Source organism: Salvelinus fontinalis, chromosome 33 (genome assembly GCF_029448725.1).
Source record: "Salvelinus fontinalis isolate EN_2023a chromosome 33, ASM2944872v1, whole genome shotgun sequence".
NCBI lineage: Eukaryota > Metazoa > Chordata > Actinopteri > Salmoniformes > Salmonidae > Salvelinus > Salvelinus fontinalis.
In genome coordinates, this window is record NC_074697.1 from 10796276 (window position 1) to 10811781 (window position 15506).

Sequence of the window (15506 nt, forward strand, 5' to 3'; positions counted from 1 at the left end):
TACACAACATGGTAGCAACACAACATGGTAGCAACACAACATGGTAGCAACACAACATGGTAGCAACACAACATGGTAGCATCAGAACATGGTAGCAACACAATATGGCAGCAACACAACATGGTAGCAACACAACATGGTAGCAACACAACATGGTAGCAACACAACATGGCAGCAACACATGAAAACACAACATGGTAGCGGCATGAAACATGGTACAAACATTTTTGGGCACAGACAACAGCACAAAGGGCAAGAAGGTAGAGACAACAATACATCACGCAAAGCAGCCACAACTGTCAGTAAGAGTGTCAATGACTGAGTCTTTGAATGAAGAGATTGAGATAAAACTGTCCAGTTTGAGTGTTTGTTGCAGCTCGTTCCAGTCGCTAGCTGCAGCGAACTGAAAAGAGGAGTGACCCAGAGATGTGTGTGCTTTGGGGACCTTTAACAGAATGTGACTGGCAGAACGGGTGTTGTATGTGGAGGATGAGGGCTGCAATAGATATCTCAGATAAGGGGGAGTGAGGCCTAAGAAGGTTTTATAAATAAGATCTGACCAAAAATCCAATTGTGCATCCAGGAGGTTTTTCAAAAACACAATATAGACATGTCACCCTGAGGGTTATAGAGGAACAAAGGACACAATGATGAGACTGTATAGCATCTTCTCTCCTCCTCTGCTCCCCCCCCCCTCTCTCTTTTCTTGCATCTCTCCTCAGCACCATAGGCGTGTGGTCTCCTGCAGACAGTCATTTGGACTGTGAATACACACTGTGACTCAGAGATGATTATTCAACCGGTCCACGCTGTGAGTCTCTCTCTGTGTGTGTGTGTGTGTGTGTGTGTGTGTGTGTGTGTGTGTGTGTGTGTGTGTGTGTGTGTGTGTGTGTTCTGTACTGCATGTAGATGAATGTTCTGACAGTAGCGTCACTGGGTCTGCTCCTGTCCATCAGACGTTTCCATGGTGATAAGTGTGTGGTTCTGGGACGTGTGTTCAAGGTATTAGTATTAATGAGCTCTAATATGTAGACTCACTGATTGGTTATCTCATCAACACACACACAGCGCAATAATACCTGAGTTATACACACCCCCACGTACTCCCCCGTCTGCCCCACATACACACCCCCACGTTCTCCCCCGTCTGCCCCACATACACACCCCCTCGTTCTCCCCCGTCTGCACCACATACACACCCCCACATTCTCCCCCGTCTGCCCCACATGCACACCCCCTCGTTCTCCCCAGTCTGCCCCACATACACACCCCCACATTCTCCCCCGTCTGCCCCACATGCACACCCCCACGTTCTCCCCCGTCTGCACCACATACACACCCCCACATTCTCCCCCGTCTGCACCACATACACACCCCCACATTCTCCCCCGTCTGCACCACATACACACCCCCACATTCTCCCCCGTCTGCCCCACATGCACACCCCCTCGTTCTCCCCAGTCTGCCCCACATACACACCCCCACAATCTCCCCCGTCTGCCCCACATACACACCCCCTCGTTCTCCCCCGTCTGCACCACATACACACCCCCACATTCTCCCCCGTCTGCCCCACATACACACCCCCACGTTCTCCCCAGTCTGCCCCACATACACACCCCCACGTTCTCCCCCGTCTGCCCCACATACACACCCCCACGTTCTCCCCCGTCTGCCCCACATACACACCCCCACAATCTCCCCCGTCTGCCCCACATACACACCCCCTCGTTCTCCCCCGTCTGCACCACATACACACCCCCACATTCTCCCCCGTCTGCCCCACATACACACCCCCACGTTCTCCCCCGTCTGCCCCACATACACACCCCCACGTTCTCCCCCGTCTGCCCCACATACACACCCCCACGTTCTCCCCAGTCTGCCCCACATACACACCCCCTCGTTCTCTCCAGTCTGCCCCACATACACACCCCCACGTTCTCCCCAGTCTGCCCCACATACACACCCCCACGTTCTCCCCCGTCTGCCCCACATACACACACCCTCGTTCTCCCCCGTCTGCACCACATACACACCCCCACATTCTCGCCCGTCTGCCCCACATACACACCCCCACGTTCTCCCCCGTCTGCCCCACATACACACCCCCCACGTTCTCCCCCGTCTGCCCCACATACACACCCCCTCGTTCTCCCCCGTCTGCCCCACATACACACCCCCACGTTCTCCCCCGTCTGCCCCACATACACACCCCCACGTTTTCCCCCGTCTGCCCCACATACACACCCCCACATTCTCGCCCGTCTGCCCCACATACACACCCCCACGTTCTCCCCCGTCTGCCCCACATACACACCCCCACGTTCTCCCCCGTCTGCCCCACATACACACCCCCACGTTCTCCCCCGTCTGCCCCACATACACACCCCCACGTTCTCCCCCGTCTGCCCCACATACACACCCCCACGTTCTCCCCAGTCTGCCCCACATACACACCCCCACGTTCTCCCCAGTCTGCCCCACATACACACCCCCACGTTCTCCCCCGTCTGCCCCACATACACACCCCCTCGTTCTCCCCCGTCTGCACCACATACACACCCCCACATTCTTGCCCGTCTGCCCCACATACACACCCCCACGTTCTCCCCCGTCTGCCCCACATACACACCCCCACGTTCTCCCCCGTCTGCCCCACATACACACCCCCTCGTTCTCCCCCGTCTGCACCACATACACACCCCCACATTCTCCCCCGTCTGCCCCACATGCACACCCCCTCGTTCTCCCCAGTTTGCCCCACATACACACCCCCACGTTCTCCCACGTCTGCCCCACATACACACCCCCTCGTTCTCCCCCGTCTGCACCACATACACACCCCCACATTCTCGCCCGTCTCCCCCACATACACACCCCCACGTTCTCCCCCGTCTGCCCCACATACACACCCCCACGTTCTCCCCCGTCTGCCCCACATACACACCCCCACGTGCTCCCCAGTCTGCCACATATACACACCCCCACGTTCTCCCCCGTCTGCCCCACATACACACCCCCACGTTCTCCCCCGTCTGCCCCACATACACGCCCCCACGTTCTCCCCCGTCTGCCCCACATACACACCCCCACGTTCTCCCCAGTCTGCCCCACATACACACCCCCACGTTCTCCCCAGTCTACCCCACATACACACCCCCACATTCTCCCCAGTCTGCCCCCACCCCAACCTTCTCCCCTGTCTGCCCCCCCCACACACACACACAACCCCCAAACTCACCTTCCTTTGGTCTGTGCTGCCAGACAATGTTTCTCTCAGAGCACAAAAGGACGTAAGGCGCACGCACACACAAACCTAATGTATACACTGACTGGACAAAACATTAGGGACACCTTCCTAATATTGAGTTGTATAGCCTCAATTCGTCAATACATGGACTCTACAAGGTGTTGAAAGCATTCCACAGGGATGCTGGCCCATGTTGACTCCAATGGTTCCCACAGTTGTGTCAAGTTGTCTGGATGTCCTTTGGGTTTTGGACCATTATTGATACACATGGGAAACTGTTGAAAGTGAAAAACCCAACAGCGTTGCAGTTCTTGACACTAACCGGTGCGCCTGGCACCTACTACCATACCCTGTTCAAAGGCACTTAAATATTTTGTCTTGCCCATTCACCCTCTGAATAGCACACATACACAATCCATGTCTCAATTGTCTCAAGGCTTAAAAATCCTTCTTTAACCTGTCACCTCCCCTTCATCTACACTGATTAACAAGTGACATCAATAAGGGATCATAGCTTTCACCTGGATTCACCTGGTCAGTCGGTCATGGAAATAGCATGTTGTGAACACTCAGTGTACATGTAGACACATAAACGCACACACACACACAGAGAGCAGAACAAAACTTTCATTTATATTCTGATCGTACACACACACACACACACACACACACACACACACACACACACACACACACACACACACACCAGCTTCGGCCATGGCTAGAACGCCTTCCAGCGACCTTTTCCTGCATTGCCATGGCAACGCTAAGAGAAACATCCCTCTGACTTGACACATTGATATGCCACACACATGCAAACGAGCACACCCAAACACGTAGCACCTACACCCATCATTCCACAATGAAAGGGTATCTGATCAATATTCAGACAGGCAAAAGGGACACACACTCTCTCTCTCTGTATGCTGGGCACGGGCACTACATAAAAGACCTGGGTCTGTGTGGATGTGTTCCTCTGAGACATTCTCTCTGTGTGTGTGTGTGTGTGTGTGTGTGTGTGTGTGTGTGTGTGTGTGTGTGTGTGTGTGTGTGTGTGTGTGTGTGTGTGTGTGTGTGTGTGTGTGTGTGTGTGTGTGTGTGTGTGTGTGTGTTCTGTCTTTACTCAGTGGACTCCCTGACCATTCACTGACTGATTGATCAATGAAGTAAAAAGGCTTTTAGGTTTAGAAGCAAAACATCTAACACAGTAGCCCTGAATGACTGGAGATGTGTAACCCTGGTGTACAATGCCTCTTCATCTGTGTGTGTGTGTGTAGAGGTCCCGTTACGAAAACGACACGGGGCTTCTATCCCGGACCCTACAAACGGGTAGGACAACCGAGGACAACCAGACCCAGCCCCATGTTGACCCGGTCGGGTCCAGACCCGATCTGATCCGAGTGAGGGAAACAGCAGATCATACAATTTAGTAGCGATATTATTGAGTGAAGCTGTTAACACACCGAAGGTGAGAGGAACAGGGCTTGTAGCAGGCGGCGGGAGGGGCCTGCTGTGTGTTTCTGACTGTGTGGCGTGAGGAGACAGAGAGAGCCAGCAGCAACCAAGCCGATTCGCACTAGTTACTAACTTCTAGCTCAAAAGCTAGGTTATTATTCATCCAATCATATTACATAGTACATGTTTTGACTGCATCAAACAGAGAAGAGAAGCTAGTTAAGCGTGGGTTGACTAATCAAAGCTACATAGGCTGCACTTCCCACCGTCCTACACAATAACAAAAACCACTGCATTCAAAGTATGAAGTGAAAGCCTACCTGTTGGTTCTTGGTCAATAACTAAGTAAACAAATATGGGTTGTATTTCCAATGGTGTTTGTTCTTCACTGGTTACCCTTTTCTTGTGGCAACGGGACACAATCCAAATCTTGCTGATGTGATGGCACACTGGTATTTCACCCAATAGATATCCTGTTGGGGATGGGGGCGCTGTTTAGACTATTTATGCTAATTTGGCTAATTTTTTAAACGGCTTCCCACAAAATCCTTGATCGTACAATATGCATATTATTATTATTATTGGATAGAAAACAGTCTATAGTTTCTATAGGAGTTGAAATTTTGTCTCTAAGTGGAACAGAGCCCATTCTACAGCAATTTCCCTGACATGGAGTCAGATTTGAGAAATGTTGGCCACTTTTCTGAAGTCAGTTAAAAGGGCACTGTCGTTGCTATGACTATACGGACACTTCTTACGTCTTCCCCTGGATGCCTTTACGTGATGACGATTCCAACGGGGTCGATTGCGCGTTCACAGGCCCTACAAATGAAAAAACCCTGAAGCTAGTCATTCTTTGGGAGCTGCGTCATGAGCCTAGAGGACACCGGCGCGCACCTGTTCCAAGCGTTAGTTTAGCCTGTTATATTTCTCCGGTCATCTTTTCACTCGTTATAGGAGTTAAAAACATCATAAAGTAGTTAATTTAAAGCGTTTTATAGCAATTTATATCCGTTTAGTGCGATTTTGGGACATTTATTTTTGCAACGATGTGAAAAGTTGGGCACGCTTTTCAGTTCATCCCGAACGCAGTTGACATTTCCACATGGCAAGAGGACAGCTTTCCACCAAAAGACGATTTCTCCCAAGAAAGGATCCTTTGCCCAAGATACTGATGGAAGAACAGCTCAAGGTAGGACATTTTTATTATGATAAATCGTGTTTCTGTCGAAACATTTTAGTGGCTTAGGACGCCATGTTTTTTGACGTAGCTTCGCTTGGCGCAAACTGTATTGAAAAGTAAGGATAAATTAAAAAATGTAATAACGCAATTGTATTAAGAATTAAATTGTCTATCAATCCCTGTCCACCCTATATTTTTTAGTCACGTTTATGAGTATTTATGTATAAGAGTAGATCACTGTCTAAGTGGCGCAAGGAAATTTTCTGACCAACTGAGCTACATTTCACATTGTCTAACCATGATTTTGGTGGCTAAATATAAACATTTTCGATCAAACTGTATATGCATGTTGTAATGTGATGTTACAGGAGTGTCATCGGAAGAATTCTGAGAAGGTTAGTGAAAAAATTAATATCTTTTGGCGATGTTGACTTTTATCGCTCACTTTGGCTAGAATCAATGCTGGGCTGCTAATTGCTATGTGCTAAGCTAATATAACGATTTATTGTGTTTTCGCTGTAAGACACTTAGAAAATCTGAAATATTGTCTGTATTCACAGGATCTGTGTCTTTCGATTCGTGTATGCTGTGTATTTTTACGAAATGTTTGATGATTAGTAGTTAGGTAAACACGTTGCTCATTGTAATTATTCTAGTCCATTTGTGATGGTGGGTGCAATTGTAAACTATGCCATATACCTGAAATATGCACTTTTTTCTAACAAAACCTATCCCATACCATAAATATGTTATCAGACTGTCATCTAATGAGTTTTTTTGTTGGTTAGGGGCTATAAATATCTTAGTTTAGCCGAATTGGTGATGGCTACTGGTGTTGGTGGACAAATAAAAGATGGTGGATTATGCTAATGTGTTTTTAGGTAATAGATGTACATCTTTACATATTGTGTCTTCCCTGTAAAACATTTTAAAAATCGGAAATGTTGACTGGATTCACAAGATCTGTGTCTTTCATTAGCTGTATTGGACTTTAATGTGTGAAAGTTAAATATTTTAAAAAAATATTTTTTTTGAATTTCGCGGCACTGGTTTTTCAGTGGGGGGGGGGGGGGGGGGTGTGCCGCTAGCGCCACGCTGATCCTAGACAGGATATGGGAGTTTATCAAAATTGGGTTTGTTTTGTGTAATCTGAGGGAAATACAGTTGAAGTCAGAAGTTTACATACACTTAGGTTGGAGTCATTACAACTCGTTTTTCAACCACTCCACAAATTTCTTGTTAACAAACTATAGTTTTGGCAAGTCGGTTAAGACATCTACTTTGTGCATGACAAGTAATTTTTCCAACAATTGTTTACAGACAGATTATTTCACTGTTTTCCAGTGGTCAGAAGTTTACATACACTAAGTTGACTGTGCCTTTAAACAGCTTGGAAAATTCCAGAAAATTATGTCATAGCTTTAGAAGCTTCTGATAGGCTAAATTGACATCATTTGAGTCAATTGGATCTGTACCTGTGGATGTATTTCAAGGCCTACCTTCAAACTCAGTGCCTCTTTGCTTGACATCATGGGAAAATCAAAAGAAATCAGCCAAGACCTCAGAAAAAATTGTAGACCTCCAGAAGTCAAGTTCATCATTGGGAGCAATTTCCAAATAACTGAAGGTACAATGTTCATCTGTACAGACGCGTTCTGTCTCCTAGAGATGAATGTACTTTGGTGCGAAAAGTGCAAATCAATCCCAGAACAACAGCAAAGGACCTTGTGAAGATGCTGGAAGAAACAGGTACAAAAGTGTCTATATCCACAGTAAAACGAGTCCTATATCGACTTAACCTGACAGGCCGCTCAGCAAGGAAGAAGCCACTGCTCCAAACCCGCCATAAAAAAAGCCAGACTACGGTTTGCAACTGCACATGGGGACAAAGTTCGTACTTTTCGGAAAAATGTCCTCTGGTCTGATGAAACAAAAATAGAACTGTTTGGCCATAACGACCATCATTATGTTTGGAGGAAAAAGGGGGAGGCTTGCAAGCCGAAGAACACCATCCCAAACGTGAAGCACGGGGGTGGCAGCATCATGTTGTGGGGGTGATTTGCTGCAGGAGGAACTGGTGCGCTTCACAAAATAGATGGCATCATGAGGAAGAAACATTTTGTGGATATATTGAAGCAACATCTCAAGATATCAGTCAGGAAGTTAAAGCTTGGTTGCACATGGGTCTTCCAAATAGACAATGACCCCAAGCATACTTCCAAAGTTGTGGCAAAATGGCTTAAGGACAACAAAGTCAAGGTATTGGAGTGGCCATCACAAAGCCCTGACCTCAATCCCATAGAAAATCTGTGGGCAGAACTGAAAAAGCGTGTGCGAGCAAGGAGGCGTACAAACCTGACTCAGTTACACCAGCTCTGTTAGGAGGAATGGGACAAAATTCACCCAACTTATTGTGGGAAGATTGTGGAAGGCTACCCGAAACGTTTGACCCATGTTAAACAATTTAAAGGCAATGCTACCAAATACTATTTGAGTGTATGTAAACTTCCTACCCACTGGGAATGTGAGGAAAGAAATAAAAGCTGAAATAAATAATTATCTCTACTATTATTCTGACATTTCACATTCTTAAAATAAAGTGGGAATCCTAACTGACCTTAAGACAGGGAATTGTTACGAGGATTAAATGTCAGGAATTGTGAAAAACTAAAGTTTAAATGTATTTGGCTAAGGTGTATGTAAACATCCGACTTCAACTGTATGTGTCTCTAATATGGTCATACATTTGGCAGGAGGTTAAGAAGTCCAGCTCAGTTTCCACCTCATTTTGTGGGCAGTGAGCACATAGCCTGTCTTCTCTTGAGAGCCATGTCTGCCTACGGCGGCCTCTCTCATTAGCAAGGCTATGCTCACTGAGTCTGTACGGAGTCAAAGCTTTCCTTAAGTTTGGGTCAGTCACAGTGGTCAGGTATTCTGCCACTGTGTACTCTCTGTTGAGGGCCAAATAGCATTTTATTTTGCTCTGTTTAAAAAAATACATCTTTCCAATGTGTCAAGTAATAATCTTTTTGTTTTCTCATGATTTGTTTGGGTCTAATTGTGTTGCGGTCCTGGGGCTCTGTGGGGTGTGTTTGTGTTTGTGAACAGAGCCCCAGGACCAGCTTGCTTAGGGGACTCTTCTCCAGGTTCATCTCTCTGTAGGTGATGGCTTTGTTATGGAAGGTTTGGGAAACGCTTCCTTTTAGGTGGTTGTAGAATTTAACGTCTCTCGCTCTCTCACTCAGCAGTCGTGTTTGGGTCTATACGGGTCCTTACCGTGAAATCAAAACAGATCTGACCCGGATCTGAGGGTCAACTACAGAATTTCAGACCGGGGTTGGGCCCTGGGTAATGGGTTTGGGTGGACCAGTGAAGACCTCTTGTGTGTTTTAGTGTGTGAGTGTGTGTGTTGCTGTGTTTACACTGTGCTGATAGCGCTCCACAGTGTTGTGGCAGTGGCCAGGCTGGACCGGGGGATTGTGGGAGATTAGCTCTAAGAGGATTAAAGCCCCACGCTTCATTAGCATAGTGACTCACTGCCAGGGAGACAGACTGTACTGTGGCACACACACACACACACACACACACACACGCACGCACGCACGTGCACACACACAGCTTCATCAATGAGTTCACTTAGCATTTACACACACACACACACACACACACACACACACACACACACACACACACACACACACACACACACACACACACACACACACACACACACACACACACACACACACACACACACACACACACACACGTCTCCTAACAGTGGACATGTGGCAGCTTCATCAATGGAGAAGGATAGCCGTTTTAAATACTGAACATACAGTTTAATAAAGGACATAACTGTAGCTTTCAGAAGGAATTGAATGACAGCCGCTCAAACACCTCTGCATCACATTTAGCAGTCAACAGGGTTAGCCTTAGGGTGTGTTCCATTCTAATAAAAAGGGAAATGGGCCGTTACCTGGATAGGTCGTAGGGCTTAGCAATGATCACTACATATCAGGACTTCCCTCAAGTGTAGCAGCTAGTATAGATGTTAGCATTAGCATGCAGTGCAACTCTGCTCCACAATATGTTGAAGACAGTCAAGTAGTCCTAGTGATGGTGCACTGGAGGTACGGCGGGCTGTATATGTGTGAGTGTGTGTGTGTGTGTCTGTGAGAACCTAACTAATCACGTTCTGTGTTGTGTAGGACAGCTGCTCACAGAGAAGCAGACTCCTCATTATCTCTACAGAAGTGAGAAGACCGGCGCTCCAATAACCTATCAGAGCCTTGTCATCCCATCTCCTCCTCTCCATCCCGTCAACCCCTGGCCAACTCCAGCCTCTACACACCACCTCACCCTCTCCCCCCGTCTCCAACCCAGGGGCTTGTCCGGGTAAGACAGAATGGGTTAGTACCAGTACCGAACACAACCCTGAGTCAGACCACACACACTCTCAGAGAGAGATAATGATGGTGTGTGAGGAGGGGAGGAGACTAACATCAGTGTGTCAGGTTGACAGTGTTTAGGGACATGGTTATGGTCTGATAACTCCACATCGCTAGGTAACATCTGACAGCCTATTTGCTGACATTATTGCTGTGATAATTTGCCAAATCTAACTGTGTAGCAGTCCAATTATCAGTCTCATTCAGCAGTTGTGAAGCTTTCATATGCATGGGTCCACACTAAAACACACAAACACCAATTTGCAGAGTCATTGATAGCGCTGGCATAAAACTACATGCAATTAGCAGGATTATCAGAATGAATAGGTGGCTCATTAGGCAGAAAGAACCCTGTGTTTCCTGGCAGATTAGAGAGAGAGAGAGTGTGTGTGTGTGTGTGTGTGTGTGTGTGTGTGTGTGTGTGTGTGTGTGTGTGTGTGTGTGTGTGTGTGTGTGTGTGTGTGTGTGTGTGTGTGTGTGTGTGTGTGTGTGTGTGTGTGTGTGTGTGTATGTGTGTGTGTGTGTGTGTGTGTGTGTGTGTGTGTGTGTGTGTGTGTGTGTGTGTGAGTGTGGGCAGTCAAACGACAGACTGAGGAAGAAATGAAAGGAAAGAGATGGAGGAAAACCAGAGGTATAGATTGAGAGGAGACGTAAAAGAGAAATAGCCAGGGAGGTAGATGGCAGAGGGGGAGAATAGAGCAGCAGATATGGTAGGAAAGATTGTCCAGTCAAGGATAACGTCCTGAGAGGAATGACTGGAATGTGCGGCTGTTTCTTTCGAGAAAATACCGTAAAAATGGAAATTAAACGCTGAGTACCAAATAGACGTGTCCCTTTTAATAGCCGGGCAATGTCACACATTTAATTTTAACACTCGTTTCTCAAAATAAATTGTTTACGAGGTTACCATGAATTACCATGAATTGTTCACAAGGTTTAATGTTCGATTTGTTACATAAAATAATTCCGTAATGCCTAGAAAAAATTATACCAATCATCAATTGTTATCACCAGTAAGAAACTGCTAGCCACTGGCTGCTTACTGCTGAGTACTGCTAGCTAACTGGCAAGCACAGAAACAGTCAACAACTTCAGGAGTACAGAACCCTAGGATTTGGCTGATCGCCCCCTAGTGGTGACAGTAGGAACTGACCAAAACGCACAGTCAGGAGAATAATTAGTAGAGAAAAAGTAGTTTTATTTATTGAGGCATACTAAGACAAAAGAAATGTGACACAGTGTGTAAATGATAACATATTAGAGCAGAAAATGAAGAAATTGATTAGCATTAAGGAATTGGGGCGGCAGGTTGCCTAGTGGTTAGAGCGCTGGACTAGTAACCGAAAGGTTGCAAGATCGAATCCCCGAACTGACAAGGTAAAAATCTGTCGTTCTGCCACTGTTCCTAGGCCGTCATTGAAAATAAGAATTTGTTCTTAACTGACTTGCCTAGTTAAATAAAGGTAAAAATTAAACAATTTGACGCCTGTCTCAAATAGAAGCCTGTCTCAAATAGAAGCCTGTCTCAAATAAGCTCATGTTCTGTTCAGTGTTTCAAGCAAATAAAAGCCTGGGCTATTAATTTAAGTTTTATAGTAGTGGAAATTCTAGAGAAACAATAATTTGACCACTGGAATCGAGCCAACATGGGAAGATGGACAAATGCTCAACCAGTTCAATGAATACATACAATCCATCATATCAGTACACAGCAGTTGTCAACTAATGTTGCTTACGACAGACACTAAATGCAACAAAGTGACACAAGAACCAAATGTTGGGACCCAACTACTAAACTCTGTTGATGACAGCATAGCAAAATATGGCCCTTAGTAAAGGTGCATTAACAGTAACACTGCTGACCTAACACGTCAATGAGGAATCTCTCCAAGACTGAGGGTCTGAAATCTACTTTGAAGACGTAAGAAACACATGCAAGCAAACACACTTGCAGGTACGCATGCAGGAGAAACCTCGTCAGACCTCCGTGACTCCAGTGAATTACAGCCAATCTGTTCTCCCTCCATGGGGCTAATCGTCCAATCATATCGCTTTGTGTTCCCCTCTGAGCCCGCTGGCATAATGAAGAGAAATCACCACATATTCAGCAGGTCTGCACACACACACAAACACACAAACACCGCTGATAGATTACGGAGGTTTGGATGTGTGTGTGCATATAGCCATGTGTGTGTGTGTGCGCGTGAGTGTGTGTCAAATGAAGAGAAATGGCTAGAGATGAATTTACTGTGCTTCATCCTCAGTGTGCGTTCACGTGTCTGTGTGTGTGTGTGTGTGTGTCTGTGTGTGTCTGTTAGTGGCAAATTAAGAGTAATGACGGTCTATGAATCACTGTACACGTCCCCTATCGTTGCTGTATCAGGCAACTCCATTCATGGAGTACAGGAACCGTATGTGAGTATAGTCTCTTTCTCTCTGCAGGTGTGTGCTCACGTGTTTGTGTGTGTGTGTGTGTGTGTGTGTGTGTGTGTGTGTGTGTGTGTGTGTGTGTGTGTGTGTGTGTGTGTGTGTGTGTGTGTGTGTTATATGGACTGATGACTCCTCAAATACATCAGTTGTATAACTTCTTATGGCTGCAGGGGCAGTATTGAGTAGCATGGATGAAAAGGTGCCCAGAGTAAACTGCCTGCTCCTCAGTCCCAGTTGCTAATATATGCATATTATTATTAGTATTGGATAGAAAACACTCTGAAGTTTCTAAAACTGGTTGAATGATGTCTGTGAGTATAACAGAACTCATATGGCAGGCAAAAACCTGAGAAAAAATCCAAACAGGAAGTGGGAATTCTGAGGTTGGTAGATTTTCAACACACCGCTATTGAACAAACAGTGGGATATGGATGAGTTTGCACTTCCTACGGCTTCCACTAGATGTCAACAGTCTGTAGAACCTTGTCTGATGCCTCTACTGTGAAGTGGGGCAGAAGGAGACAGGAAAAAGTCAGGGCGGGTAACTGTATGGCTTCCTTTTGTGGCTGAACGCTGTTCTCAGATTATTGAATATTGTGCTTTTGCCGTAAAGCTTTTTGAAATCTGACACAGCAGTTGCATTAAGAACAAGTGTATCTTTAATTCTATGCAAAACATGTATCTTTCATCAAAGTTTATGATGAGTATTTATGTTATTTGATGTGGCTCTCTGTAATTTTCCCGGATATTTTGGAGGCATTTCTGAACATGGCGCAAACTAAACCGAGGTTTTTGGATATAAATATAAACTTTATCGAACTAAACATATATGTATTCTGTAACATGAAGTCCTATGAGTGTCATCTGATGAAGATCATCAAAGGTTAGTGATTCATTTTATCTCTATTTCGGCTTTTTGTGACTCCTGTCTTTGGCTGGAAAAATAACTGTGTTTGGCTGTGATTTTGCGGTGACCTAACATAATCGTTTGTGGTGCTTTCGCTGAAAAGCCTATTTGAAATCGGACACTTTGGTGGGATTAACAACACGATTACCTTTAAAATGGTATAAGATACATGTATGTTTGAGGAATTTGAATTTTTGCAATTTCTGTTGTTTGAATTTGGCGCCCTGCACTTTCACTGGCTGTTGTCATATCATCCCGTTGACGGGATTGCAGCCATAAGAAGATAAAGTGCTGACTCACTGCATTGCGTCTGCAGTGAGAAGAGATGCAGCCGATGCGGTTGACCTCTGCTGTGTTTACGGCGTGTGTCTTTAGGATGGATTAATCAGCACTACTGATGACACTTTTACTCGACAGACAGATTTATGTCGGACGGAAGGGATCACTCACACACACACACTCACACACACTCACCCAGGGCCTGCGAGGTGAAGGCAGCCATGGCACTCTGTAGTCTATCTGGCCTGATGGCCTGAACCAACAGTACCTGCAAGGAGAAAAAGAGTGAGGAGGAGGGGAGAAGAGGAGAGGGGAGACGGGAGGAGAGGAGAGGGGAGACGGGAGAAGAGGAGACGGGAGAAGAGGAGAGGGGAGACGGGAGGGGAGACGGGAGACGTGAGAAGAGGAGAAACGTGAGAAGAGGAGAGGGGAGATGGTAGAAGAGGAGAGGGGAGAAATGAGAAGAAGAGAGATGGGAGGAGAGGAGAGGGGAGACGGGAGAAGAGGAGACGGGAGAAGAGGAGAGGGGAGACGGGAGGGGAGACGGGAGATGTGAGAAGAGGAGAGGGGAGACGTGAGAAGAGGAGAGGGGAGACGTGAGAAGAGGAGAGGGGAGAAATGAGAAGAAGAGAGATGGGAGAAGAGGAGAGGGGAGACGTGAGAAGAGGGATGAGAGAAGAGGAGAGGGGAGACGTGAGGAGAGGGGAGACGGGAGAAGAGGAGAGGGGAGACGTGAGAAGAGGAGAGGGGAGACGTGAGAAGAGGGGAGATGTGAGGAGAGGGGAGACGGGAGAAGAGAAGAGGAGAGGGGAGACGTGAGAAGAGGAGAGGGGAGACGTGAGAAGAGGAGAGGGGAGACGGGAGAAGAGGAGAGGGGAGACGGGAGAAGAGAAGAGGGGAGGGGAGACATGAGAAGAAGAGAGATGGGAGAAGAGGAGAGGCGAGACGTGAGAAGAGGAGAGGGGAGACGTGAGAAGAGGGGAGATGTGAGGAGAGGGGAGGCGGGAGAAGAGAAGAGGAGAGGGGAGACGTGAGAAGAGGAGAGGGGAGATGGGAGAAGAGGGGAGACAGGAGAAGAGGAGAGACGGGAGAAGAGGAGAGACGGGAGAAGAGGAGAGACGGGAGAAGAGAAGAGGAGAGACGTGAGAAGAGGAGAGGGGAGACGTGAGAAGAGGAGAGGGGAGACGTGAGAAGAGGAGAGGGGAGACGTGAGAAGAGGAGAGGGGAGACGTGAATAGAGGAGAGGGGAGACGTGAATAGAGGAGAGACGGGAGACGGGAGAAGAGGAGAGACGGGAGACGGGAGAAGAGGAGAGACGGAAGAAGAGGAGACGAAGAGGAGAGGGGAGACGGGAGAAGAGAAGAGGAGAGGGGAGACGTGAGAAGAGGAGAGGGGAGACGGGAGAAGAGGGGAGACGGGAGAAGAGGGGAGACGGGAGAAGAGGGGAGACGGGAGAAGAGGGGAGACGGGAGAAGAGGAGAGACAGGAGAAGAGGAGAGGGGAGGGGAGAAGAGGAGAGGGGAGGGGAGACGAGGAGATGGGAGACGG

At 47.2% G+C, this 15506-nt stretch overlaps 2 protein-coding genes across 2 annotated transcripts in view; one reads left to right on the forward strand and one right to left on the reverse strand.

The window, feature by feature from the left end:
- Positions 1-909: 909 nt before the first annotated feature.
- On the forward strand, positions 910-10293 carry LOC129832521 (uncharacterized). Its single transcript, XM_055896641.1, has 3 exons — positions 910-1002; positions 1252-3106; positions 10103-10293. Exons 1-3 carry the CDS (start codon positions 910-912, stop codon positions 10291-10293), a joined length of 2139 nt encoding a protein of 712 aa, XP_055752616.1.
- Positions 10294-10923: 630 nt separating this feature from the next.
- Positions 10924-15506, reverse strand: part of LOC129832535 (cytoplasmic dynein 2 heavy chain 1-like) — a 166436-nt gene continuing 161853 nt past the window's right edge. Inside the window, exon 78 of the mRNA XM_055896654.1 lies at positions 10924-14226. Within this exon, the coding sequence (XP_055752629.1) occupies positions 14140-14226 (87 nt within the window). The 3' untranslated portion in view covers positions 10924-14139. The remainder of the gene's footprint in view (positions 14227-15506) is intronic.

What these genes read in the sequence shown, in the direction of transcription:
- LOC129832521 (XM_055896641.1), top strand. Translation starts at nt 910, where the DNA reads ATGAATGTTCTGACAGTAGCGTCACTGGGTCTGCTCCTGTCCATCAGA. An exon ending in TTCTGGGACGTGTGTTCAAG is followed by an intron (nt 1,003 to 1,251) that starts GTATTAGTATTA and finishes CGTTCTCCCCAG; the next exon opens with TCTGCCCCACATACACACCC. An exon ending in ACACCCCCACGTTCTCCCCA is followed by an intron (nt 3,107 to 10,102) that starts GTCTGCCCCACA and finishes TGTGTTGTGTAG; the next exon opens with GACAGCTGCTCACAGAGAAG.